At 37.2% G+C, this 13296-nt stretch overlaps 1 protein-coding gene across 11 annotated transcripts in view; it reads right to left on the reverse strand.

Annotated features, from left to right (window-relative positions):
- Nucleotides 1–13296, reverse strand: part of ctnnd2a (catenin (cadherin-associated protein), delta 2a) — a 219618-nt gene that overhangs the window by 69912 nt on the left and 136410 nt on the right. For all 11 annotated transcript variants that reach the window (XM_044104676.1, XM_044104678.1, XM_044104679.1 and 8 more), the window contains one exon: nt 5068–5200. In XM_044104676.1, the coding sequence (XP_043960611.1) occupies nt 5068–5200 (133 nt within the window). The remainder of the gene's footprint in view (nt 1–5067; nt 5201–13296) is intronic.

Raw genomic sequence — 13296 nt, forward strand, 5'->3', positions numbered from 1 at the left:
GATTGAAGTTAGCAGAGGTAGTTAAAGAAGAAAGGTACCTGACAAGTACTGACAAGTACCTCATTACAATTTTACTTTACTTTAGTTACTTTGTGATGAGCAAAAGCTCTGCTCATCACAAAGGAAATGATTGTAGGGTGTACCAGGGTGTGGATGCACCACCCAGGTCTGTTTACCAGTTTCAGGACGCCGACTAAAACGCCACTGTCATTTGGTGAAATATAAAACGGACTTTAATGCAGAGAATTAACAAATGTTACAGGTCATACAGATGGAACAGATACAGAATCACATTCACAGTCTAGCGCTGGGCCACACTCAGTTCTCCTTAGGGGTGACACCAAGTGAAGCAAAGATAGTAGTGCAAGTTTAGCTTCATTTTCTCATCATTCTACTCCCTATGCCTGACTGTCGTTAGTGTTAAATGTTATGGGAGCAGATAAAATGAATAAAGTGAAAACAGAGAGTCGTTTTGTCCACAACAAAGTGTTCCTTATAAATTTCTTCTAACATTTTTCGTATAAAGTCACAAGATTCATTGTTTCTTTTAAAAAGGATTTATTTGTATTTTTTTATGTATATATCTGCTGCATGATTGTCCTTAATTTGATCTTTGTTACCACATTAGCTCCACTTCATACCAAACTAACTTTTATATGTAATCATGTTTTAATTAGTCAAATCACAGACTTATAAATTTAACATTTGTTCATTTTAATGTGTATTGTTATTACCCCAAGATGATTCAGATTATTCAAATCTGTTTTTAGACATTCTGCTGAAGCTGAACTTAGCAAGTTAGTTGAAGTTTTGATCCACAAAAACTCTCCGAAATAAACAGCTTAAAGCTGATAGAGGAAGTTCTGAGAAAACTGTGAGCTTAGCCTGAAAATTTGAACAAGCACACAAAGTGACCAGGGTGTACAAGAGCATTGATTGACAGCGCCAAGCCCCTCCTCTTGGCTCTGTTTGACTGCTTTTGATTTGGAGCGGTGCATTTCTGCAGACAACTAGGACAACAGGGAGGAGGTGGTAGAGATCAAGCTTGTCAGATTATCCGTCTCATATTAACCATGACAACATAGTGGCAGTTTTGACACAAATATAAAAAATACATTTTATACAAGTAACATGCTTCAGTTTAATAACCACAGATAACAAGGAGATATCTTGAGCAAAATGTGTCGACTCTTAAACAGACCTAACATGTTTAAGCTGCTTTTCCTCTACAGACTCACATCGTCCAGATGATCTTCAGTGCGCAGAGTTTAAGATTGCTAAACATGAAAAGTTGGAAAAGATATGGGCAAAAGACAAGGACTTTAGGTACTGTTTCCAGAAATGGTACAGTGTGAGAAGCTCTAAGAAGGACATGTCTCGCGTACGTCAGTCTTTAAACAATTTTCTGCTCAAAATTTAGACATTATTTCTGTTTTACCGTATAATCACAGCAGAATAACAACTGAAAGCTCTGTGTTTGTGACAGGGCGACTCTAGTGGAGGATTTGTGTTCAAGAACAGGCTGTATGGCGTTTCTGTTTTCGCTGGAAATGCATTGTATGCACTCAATGCACCAAGTGATTTCATGGATGTCTGTGCCTATAAGCAGGTTATAAGTATTAAAATATGCTATATTTTACTGCTGTAAAGGTATAGCAAATTCAGCAAAAGCAGAATTTTGTATAAAACCTGAAATATTTGAAAAAGTTCAATAGTAAATGTTTGAAAAAGTACAATGGTAAAATTCCACAACAGGATTACATTGTAAACCTGAAAACGTTCAAAAATCTGCATAAAACTTAAATCACAATTGTGGAAAAAACTATTCAAAAGCCAAAACATTTGAAGATAGTTTACAGTCTTATGACTTGTTTAAAAGTTTGAGTTTCTATGTTTAAGTAGTAATCAGTGAAAAAGCAGAAGATTTTAGCAGAATTTTGCAGAATTTCAATGTATTTCAATGTGGCTGAAATTTGCACAAAAGCGCAAATATTTCACAAAGTACAATAGTAAAATTTAACAAAAGATATAGCAGAAATTTCCAGAACGTTTTAATATATGAATTGGTAAAATTGGTCAACGATAGCAGAAGTAGTTAAAGACCGAAAAACATAAACAGGATCTTAATGCGTGAAAATACAGTAATGCATTCTCATGGAAAATTTATGACTATACAGTAAGCTTCTTGGGAGTTGTTGACGCTCTGTCTGTGTTTGAAGAGCAATATGCAGTGTATATATATAGAGGTGTTTCCTTTGTCTAGTTAGATCTCTTCTGAGTTCTCCAGCTGTGCAGATGAAAGAAACACAGCTGTATTTGTTCTCTTTTTAATAAGGTTTGGACTTTGTTAATTTTATCACTCCACAACAGGCTTTAGTGAAATTTAACAAGAATCCTATAAAATACTCATAGGGTTCATTTTAGGGTTCAGCATTTTTGGAAAAAAACGCTTTCAAAGTCGACTGAGACAAGGTGTGTTATAACTCAATTTACCTGAACAAACCGCTCGAGTTTTTCTAATCTAGGTGATCAATGGAAGTTCTTTCTATGTTAAATTGTTGCCAGCAGCAAGGACCACAACCATTGTCTTTCTCTTGAACAGAAAAAGACAAAATTGCAGGTAAAAAGCAGCCCATTTAGGATAGCTGTGGTCACATGTTCAGTTAAACTTGCGATCCAGTCTTAATCATCCCACAAATGACCTGTACAAACAAAAGTGCACAGGCCATTTGTGTCTATTGTACAGTAAACAGGGATTTTGTTCGACTTTACATCAGAAAGGATCTCGTGTCCTAGCCTTTTGTAAGAAATTGCTCAAAGAAAATGACATAAATTCTGAATCTTTAATTTTGGTTAAAATCTTTACAATCGGTCTAGATTCAGTGAACATAAGGAGCATATTTCTAAAGCTTTATTTAGACAGAAGCATCAAGTATGACAAATTATATTTCACCACATCTGCTGGACCTACAGAAGGTTGAGGTGTAGGTTACTTCTTAAAATGTATTTTAAGAAATACATCTTAATCTTTTCATATATAAGTAAGCTCAGAGATTAAAAGCTTAAAGTTAAAACAGTAATTGGAATAGTTTATTTTCAGAGTAAAGTTTGCTTTTGTAAACTAAATAATTTTCACTGACATCACAGCATAGATATATGTTGTTGTAGCCACTCACTGGATGGATCTTTAACCAAATTAATATCACATACCTAGCTTGGCACTCAATAGTCAATGTGATTTTTTTAAAATTAACGTCTGTTCACGAGATGAGTGAACCTGAATGCTCAACTTGGTGAAGGTCTGTGACGGGTCATCTGTTTTTTTTTTTTTTGTTATAGATGCAATGTGTGTCATTCATACTAAAAGATTTCTCATCTTTTACAAATATGGTTAACAGCACTGTTGTCTCTTAATATATTGGTAAGATGTACATAGAAGTCATTTAAACAATTTGCATTAAATACTTGAATTCCGGCAGTAATTACATCAATTAAAAAACAAAAAAACCAAAACAAACACTTGTGTTACTTTCAGAGTAGCAAGGAACAGTGTGTGGGAGTGTAATGAAATGTGATGCATTCAAAGTGATTACATTTTTGTACCTGAAAATGTCTGTGAATGTGTGTAGGTGGGCAGTAGTAACTAGTAATTGAATTGAAGCTATGTCTTCCAATTTATATATTCAAGTTTGTTTCATTCATCAAAGGTTTAAACTTATTTTTCACTGTTTTTAAATATAACCACTATATAAAGTGTGATTCTAGAATCTCTTTTATGCTTATTTACAACTGAAACTGGCTATTTACACGTCACAGTATAAAAAAACAAGTTTTTCCTCACTATCTGACATCACACAGAGCATTTTTAACAATTTCTTTGAACTCTCAAGTTTAAAATTTATACTAAAAGATTTCTCATCTTTTACAAATATGGTTAATAGCACTACCGTCTCTTAAATATTAATATACATAAATCTTCAAATATTTTCCAAAAGCACAGACAAAGATGTTAAGCCTAAGAACATTTCAAGACAATTAGTCACTCATTTAGTGACCCTAAATCTACCACCAAATTGTTCATACAGTGACTTAAGAACAGAAAAGGGACTGTTTTGCAGAGACCCAAATCTCAAGAACAGAAAACATATGAACGGTGCGGAAAAGAGATGTGAATACCTGACTTTTCCAAAACGTTTACCAGAACCAAAGATCAGACTATTGTGAGACTTCTGAGATGGTATCTCCCTTTTTTGTTGTCATTTAGGAAACAACCTAATTTCACTTCCTCCAACAGCCTTAAATTAGAAAAAGTTTTGTCAGATTTTCAAGTCTGACACCGAGAAAAAAAGCTTGCGCCTTTTTTTTAATTGTGTATGTAAATATCTGTTTTCAGTTGTACATACACAGCTTCAGATAACCATATTTGTAAAAGATTATAAAGTCAGTGCAGCACACTAATCTATTATGTGTGCTGCACTGATTTATTTGTAATGAGATAGGCAGTCTTCTCAAAAATAAACTTTATATACTGAGAAAAAAAGGCATCAATGACCCTCCCTACATTTACTGGTGAATCAAATGTTTGAGGCAGAATGAGAGGGAGTATCATGTGCTGAGTGCATATTAAGAAGTAACAGAGGTTGGGGAGGCAGGGATCTGAAATTTAGAGAATTTGAATGAGGCAGTATGATTGGTTTTTAGCACCACCAGTATTATTAAGGGCTGTTTTAAAGAATATTAAAGAAATTGCTTCTGGGAGACAAACCACCAGCTCTAGATTCAATTGAATCTTTTTGTTTCAATATATGCAGTTCAGTAAAATGTACATTTTCAGTATGGAAATTGTGTTAAGTGTTATTATGTGCAACATCACTAGAGAATTGACTGGTGAATAATAAACCTCCACTGCTTTCTCTATGTAAAACCCAAATCTTAATGAAGACAGCATTCCCTTGTTTCCTTGTCATTTCATGTTTTAGATTTCCTGCCTATGCAGCATCAGTTATCACAACTTCACCAAAAACTAAAAGACACCAAGCGCACACACGCCCGACAAAACTAGCATACCTCAGCTTTAATCTTGTTGTCTCCGAAGCACAGATGCTGCAGGTAAGCTGCAGCATTGGACTGCACCGATGGGAACTGGTGTTGTAACATCTGGATCACCTCTGGCAGCTCCGGATCTCTCCACCCAAACTCTCTGCGGAGCAACAGACAGAGGCACTTTGATTTCTTTAGCACATTAACAAGGCATCCAGCTGAAACACAAGAGATTACCTGAGACAGGTCCAAGTGATTCACAGATTTTCCTCCCAACATCACAAAAGCTGGAGACTCAGTTATTCACTCCCATGTTCACACAGCACACACAAGGTAACTCAGGAAATCAAAAAAAAAAAGACAAAAAGAAAAAAAATCTCTATTTCTCTCCTTAGTCAAACAAATGCATTTATAAAAGAGAGTGCTTTGAAGAAAGCAACACAGTGGGACTTAAATCACAGACATTACTTGATGAATGAGCAGTCTACCAAAACACGCTCATTTCCATCCGACACACAGGAGATGATAGATAAAACAATGAGCCCAGCAGGTTAAACAGATAGCGACTTCAACATTTAGAAGTAAACGGTAAGGAAAAAAATAAAACTCTAAGAAAAAAAAGAAAAAAATTCTCATGCTGTTTCCTCAGCTCCATCTTAGATCAAAGATGAGGACTTCATTCAAAAAGGCCTCAGAACCATAAAAACATACATGATAATTTTCTGACTCATATTTGCTTCTGGAGCACAAATGTAAAACTAATTTGATGTGTTAAGCAAGAAGAAACAAGTGGGCAAGTCAAGAACATAATTGTGTACACCACTTTAAGAAAAAAAAAAAAAAAGGTTGGAGAACTACCTCCGAACTACAAAAGGAACAAGCTAATTGCTGCCTGTGTAATTAGAAATGTATTGTTATTTAAGCAAGAACCAAACCAAAAAAAAAAAAATGCACAGCACAATATTACCACTGCTAGCAGACTGTCTGCTGAGGGGCCAGGTTGAGTTATGTTCTGTACTTTCAGCCATTAGAAGTTTACACATCTCTGAACACAGTGGACAAAGTGAAATAAATGTTTTGTCCCTTGGAAGTACTCAGGAAATGGCCTGCTTTATTGTGTTATCCTGTGCTAATAATTGTTTTGCTACAGGCCCCTAAATGAGGAAATTATAAGTGTACACACACACACACACACACACACACACACACACGAATGGCAATGTTACCTCCACATAGTGTAATATTTTCTCCAATAACTACTCTGCCCATTGGTCACTACTTTTAAAGTGATTTGAAAAAAAAAAAAAATAAAATAATAATAAAAAAAAAAACGTATGTTGAAACTTCACAGCTCTCATCGATTGAAGCGTTTGAGGATTGATTTCTGCCTTTCTGGTTACAGTTCTGTGACAAGCTATAATGATTTGTTTTACCCCCGAGCCCAGCTCACCCAAACATGAAAAAAAAGGGCGATCTGACCTGCCTAGAGAGTGAAAATTGATGGGATAGAGGACGATGTGAAACTTTGCATCCAGGGGGAAAATAAAGCCCCGGCGAGCTCATTTCTGGTGGATCAAGCGAGTGCGGTTTATGAAATGTCTGAAAAAAGCGGTACATTCGCAGGGAGTAAACATGGCTCTCAAAGATAAAGCAAGCTCCAGCGTGGACAGCTCTTTATCTGCCAAATGATAAGTGTTCTTTCAGCACGAAAACGCGACTGAAGGAGAGTGAAGGAGGAGGAGGAGGGATTCCCAAGGCATTTAAGGGATTTAGGAGGAGAGACCCTCAAACAGGTCTTCTTAAATCACAGAGCCAGATAACATCAGGGCAGGTTGTTTGTTTATGTGTGTGTTACGGGTGTGTAGCAAGTTTAAAACAGCATCATTATGTGTGTTGTTTTTTTTTTGTGGGCATAGTTGCATCATGGTGTCTGCTACACTTTCTGTGTGTGTTTGTGCATTTGCAGGTCTATTTATATTCATTTGTGTCTTGACTTAAGAGAATGCAACCAAAGGGAGATGTGCTGATGTGTACTGCTGTTTGCGTGTGTTTGTGTGTGCGTGTCATCCATCCCCTACAGCCTTCCAGCTCTGTCAGTGTAGTTAATAGAAAGCAGAGTGATCTGCTGATAAGATAAGCATCATGGCTCGCCATTAATTAAAAACCCCTGGTAGGGATGGAGATGGCAAGCAGGGAAGAGCAGAGGAAAGGAAAAGAGAGAGTGAAACACAGAGGGAGAATTAGAAAGAGAGAGTTGATGCAAGTACCAGAGCGTTCAGGGGTTCATCTGGCAAGAGGAAGCTGACAGGAAGGGGCATATTAAAAAAAAAGGAAACTAACCGTCAAACAAGAGGCCCGTCATGCTTGCACAGGTGCCAATAAGAACAATAGCCTTGGTTTATGCAAACCCAGGAGATAAGTCACTGCTATGAAACAGCAGCAGGCAAGAAAAAAAAAAAAAAAAAAACAGCCAGGAAAGAGCAACAATTGCATAAAACATAGTTGTGAAAAAAGTTGGGGACAAACATTTCAGATTACTTCTGAGAAATCTGCATCTCAATGCATTGCTTCCTGCGTGGCACATTCTTTACATAAGTTTATCATTTTATAGCATACGCTTTGAGTTCTCAATAGACTAGTGGGAACGAAAATGAAGTCAGCCTCTGATGTCGCACAGAGCTCCGTGTTCCCGGTGAGATGGGTATGTTTGCAATTTCTCGAGGCGTGCGGAGGCGTGATGCAGCAAAATACTTTAGTGAAAAAATAAATAAATAAATAAAACATTAGGTGTGGCAGAAGAGTAGTCTTACAGAGCGAGTAGAAAAGACAGGTGGCAAGGGAGGACGGTGTGGGAGAAAGGGTGGAGCTAGAAACAGAGTGATGGAACTGGCACAAAGTGAAGAAGATTCTGAGTGTTAGAGCTTTTTCAGGTCAACACACAACACTCAGAGAATGAAGGATGAAAAAGGATATTGCAGAAATCCGAAAGTTAAGGTTTTTAAACAAAATACAATCATTGTTGTCCAGGATTTTGAAACAGAATTTCTACGTCTCTCTTTTCTAAACCAATCTTCCAAATTCTTGCACTATTTCATTATTTGGCAGACAGTTGAACGTAACTCTGAAACATCATTGTGTCCCTTGATGGGGGCACATCACCGAACAAAATCAGCCAAAACATTCCATTGTGTGAAGAGCTTCTTCCTGCGGAATAAAAGTTTCATGTCAACTACATGGAGGAAATGTGTTTCGAGTCAATAAATATGGCCAGAAAGTGTTTTGGAGATTTTGCAGCTTTTAAAATGCAACAGCATAGAGTATTTATTTTAGGAGAAACCAATACACCCATCGCCTGACTGTGTATCAGTTTTTCATTTTAGTGAAATTGTAAGACATGATGCCATAAGAATGTAGCACTCCTCACTTCACCTGCCTACACATTTAACAGTGTAGCATTTGACACAATTAGATCACCAGATAAATCAAGTAGCATAGTAAATATAAAACACACCACCTATATCGACAAAAAACAAAACTCAAATTTAGGTAATAGTATAATGGAAAAACCTTAAAATGTGTGAAACTGTGAAAACAACTGCTTGGCGAACAGTTCATGGTTATTCATGAGTTCCTAGCATCAACTCCTGATATCTACTGTTTGTCTATTATCTGTAATTATCTCTGCACCACCCCTTGTGAGACACACGTCTGTGTTTAACACAGCTAACTTTTAGCAATCCTGGCTAATTTTAGCCTAGCAATAAAGCACAAACTCTCTTAGAGCTGGATGTGAGTTTTCTGAAGACTGACACGATACGTCTCAATGCAGACAGTGCTGTGTGTTTTGAAACAAATAATGAAAAGAAAGAATTAAAGAGCCTGCGGAATCCTGAACATCACTGGTGAGTGAGTTAAGTGTAATACTGATGAAATATAATGTCATGATTTATTACAATGTAAAGTCAATGCAATTTTACGGATGTAAATGTCATCAGATTTCATTAACGTCTATAAATACCAGACAAGGTACTCTGATTCGTGTTGGAGCCAAAAATCCCACGTTGGAACTTTTCTAATGCTGTTGTTGCTCAGTGAATAAATAGTTGCAGTACCATGACAATTTAGATCACTACACAAGTAATAGGTTCATCTTCAGGATACATATACAAAATATTTCTCTCAGGCACACATTCAAAGCAAAGGATTACACTGATTTGACTCTTACAAACATCTTCAGTGCTTCTCAGAGTAAAACAAATACCAAAGGTTGTAGTCAGTATGAAAAGTACAGAATTACGCCTAACAGATACAGCTGTTAAGCTTTGTCTATTAAAATATCCAAGTAATTTTGTAAATGAATGAATGGTTTTGAATATTCAACGAGGACCAAGAAGGTAGATGTTTCAACAGGATAAATAATAATGCTATGTGTTCTACATAGCAACAGTCATAGCGAGTGTTGCTATGTAGAGCAACACTCGCTCTTATCCCTCTTTTTTTCCCCCACCTAATATGATGCATGATAGTAAATCACATTTTAAACATTAATCATTTAGGTCTCTGAGGCCCATTCACATCCATCAACACTGACCACAATGAATCTGACTGACAGCTCCACACAGGAAGCCTGTCCCGCTGGCCTTAATCTGATTGGACAAGGCCTGTCATGTCTGTTAACTGATTGGAGGGTCAGGAATGGGCAGCATCGCAGTGTGCATACCAAAGTAGAGACTAATTAACACCAAAGCATCAATCTTTATAAATGTTGAACAGAGAAGATAGAAAACATAAGAAAGCAGAGGGAGATAAGAAAAAAGTAGTTCTTTGTAAAATTCATTTCTATTTATGATATATATATATATAGGTATGTACACTCTTTACATCTTGCATTTAGAAGGCTCCTTTTCTCAGATAAAGTAAATTGTGGAGTTCAAGTCAATAACATTTCATCAATTCAACAGACAAACAACAGTACAAATAGATTGCAGAGGACGTTGCCCAAATAGTAGCCCTAAGTGTTTTTTTCAGCTCTGTGTAATTAAAAGTGCATGTTAATTAAGATGCTATCCAGTGAAGAAAACAAGCCCTATCAATGTCCCCTACTGGCAAAAGCTTGAAAATATAGTTGTCAAACACCTACTTGGGATTAGGTAAAAGTACAACTCAACTCAACTCTGCAATAAGTCTAATTGCGAAAGAGTTTGAGCTGTTGGACTTATACTGAATGAAACACAGATTGAGATGTACAAAAAGCAGATTGCCCAAAGGCCGAAATACAAGCGAGGACAATAAACTGATCTGATGCCTTTTGCTAAAGTGTGAGTTTGACCCATTTTTGACCCACTTACATCCTTAGTTATTCCATGATTATTCAATTAGATCCCAGAGTTGATCATCTTGACACTCACAATTGTATAAATGGGGGCTAGGTGGTAACTATTGTAATTAGATCTGGAATTTACTGAAATAAAATTCCAGACTTTTCAAAATTGCGTAGGAATCCTCCCGTCATGAATTAAAAAAATAATGTTTTATCCCGCTGCATCCTTGCGTCCTTATAACCTTTGAGAAGTGAGGTGGACAAAACTGCCTAATTAGTTTCTTAGGCAGTATTAACTGAGATAAAACAGGCATATTTTAGGTTACTGAGGACATAGTGTGTGTATTTTGCTGTTTTCCCCCTTTTAAACTTTTGAAATTAAGTTGTTTTGATATTTTTTTTTTCCTAAATTTATGTCTCTGCCTTCATTTTATGCTTGAGGCCAAACAGCCAGGTCAAAACAAGATCCAACAAAGTCACTGCTAATTACAGCTGCACAAACCAGTGTGTCTCCTCACCCTGCTGTGATTTGACTCAAAAATACATCATGCTGCTTTTTATGCATGCCCTGCCATAGCGAGAAGAGGCCATACAGCTCCTCATTAAGTAAATACGGAGGCCTTGCAAATTATTTAAAAGTAATAAGTTTCAAGTTTATTTAAAAAAGTTAAACATGCCCTCAAATGTTACAAAAAAATATGACAAAGGACTATAATGTCAACCAAGCTGGATTTTCTGAGTTGCCGTGTTCGAAGAGCCTTTTCATAATATAGGATATTTGCCCAATTTCCGTGTCAAAGAAATCTCAGAGTGGCGCTCTGCAGACTCTGCAAGCAGCAAACAAATAGCATAGAACAGCCTCAGTTATAGAGGATCAATGAAATAAGGAGGAGAGGGTGGAGGGATGAATGTGGTGCTCGTAATAGCTGAGCAGACAAACGGATAGACAGAAATGGGTGCAGGAAACCTGGGATGAAATCCATCCCGAAATAAACAGTGGACAACAATCTGAGTCAGCGACAATGAAAACACTTCATCTTCTGTTACTGTCCTCTTCCCACACAAAGTCTGGGAAGAGGACACAAAGTCCTCTTCCCAGGTAAGACAACGGAGCCACAGTCTCACCTACTGCTGCTCTGTAAATGATGGGCAGATGGAAATGATTTAGGTGATCACACATCAACTCCTTCATTTGGACAAAGCAAGGCAAGTTGTTTGTTCAATACAGGTTAAGCACAAAAAGTAAAGCGCAAAATCAGATGCTGACGAAGTAAATATAAGGCAAAGAAGTTGAGAGAGGAGAAATAAAGAATGGAGTAGACCCCTTAGGTCATCCATAACACACTGGAAGCTTCCTGTGACTTTCTACACCCTCCTCTCTTCCTTTTGTCTGCTCATACCACCTCACTGTTCGTCACTTTCTCTCTGCCCCTCCCTGTCTGGACTTCTATTTTTTATTTATTTTTTTCCCCACTCACTGCTCAGAGCAGCCACACAGACGAAGAGAGAGGAAAAAAAAAAAAAATCAATATGCGTTCTCTGTGGCATCTTCCAGCTGGGTATAAGAGGCTCAGGAGGTTGAATAAAAGCGAAGAAAGGATTTAGTGAGTAGAATGAGAGGTGTTGAATGAGACTTACGTGGAATGGAACAGGAAGAGGAAGCGAAGGGAAGAGCTGATGAAGAACAGAATTTAAGTAAGCGTTATTAAATCTTTGTAAGGTCGGCATCAAGGTGCGATAGTTGATAACTGTATTCTCAAAGCAAGGAGGCTCCACTACAGATCCTGTCTGAATATAGTATGGTCCCTCTTTTAGATACATTTACTAACATAGTTCATATTTGTCACAATACTAACACTGATGTTCAAATCACGCTAAAACTGAATGCTTTCAGGTTTGCTAGCTAAGCGCAAGTCTGCAGTCCCTCCATGAACTAGTTCTTGTTTGTTTATCAAACTTTTTTTTTTTATCAGAAAAAGCCTCTAATAACATATTGATCATAGCGTCATGCATTATTTGTTAGGTCATTGACTAGTATTTGCAGTCTGGCCTTTGCAAGCTTATTCAAATCCAATAAATTTTTTCCTGTTCTTTTTGCTGACATAAATATCATTTTAATGCAGACAAACTCACAAATTTTATTCTCATACACATTGTCATGTTTTACTTTTCAGGAAGCAAGTGAGAGCAATTGTGATACTTTGCCAATAGAGATAACATGTTGAAGCACTATAAGGTTACTCTTCCTCCAAATCTGTTAAAACACCATATTAAAAATTTTATTGTTTGTCAGAAGTTTGAAGTCCAGGTTTGTGATGTTATTTTGGTTATAACTAACACTATGATTGCCTAACTACTTGGTCATCACAAAGTAAAGTCTTTGCTAATTAATCTGGTGTAAACTCTCCCTCCTCGTCTGCATCAGACAGAAATTAGGTGCAACTTACATAGTTAGGCTCACAAGTTTATGTACTTTGAGGCCCAGATCAAATTCATCATGTAAAGAAAAACTCCAATATTAATATTATGTCATGTTTTGTGTTTTTCTGTGTGTTTATGTTGAGTTTCCTGTGTGTCCGAGTCTCCATGTTGTCCTGTCTCCCCTTGATTGCTTCCCAGGTGTGTCTCATTCCCTCATTACCTTCTGTGTATTTAGTGTCACCTGCGTCTCTGTGTCTCTGTTGGATCCTACATCTTAGTCACGTCTGCATTACGTTTCATTTGGCGTTTAGTCGCTGTCGTTTCTGTGTGCCCAGTCCGTCTCTTGTGTTACCGGTTGCTACCAGTGTCGAGCCCTGATTTTCGCTCGGCCGTGCTGCCCGGTGTATAGGATTTGTTGGACTGAGTTGATTTGTTGGACATTTGATCATTAAATATATATTTTTCCTCACATCCTGGGTCTCCCGCCTGCTGCCTCACCACCTCTACACCAATTC

This window comes from Gambusia affinis, linkage group LG21, assembly GCF_019740435.1.
Source record: "Gambusia affinis linkage group LG21, SWU_Gaff_1.0, whole genome shotgun sequence".
Taxonomy (NCBI): domain Eukaryota; kingdom Metazoa; phylum Chordata; class Actinopteri; order Cyprinodontiformes; family Poeciliidae; genus Gambusia; species Gambusia affinis.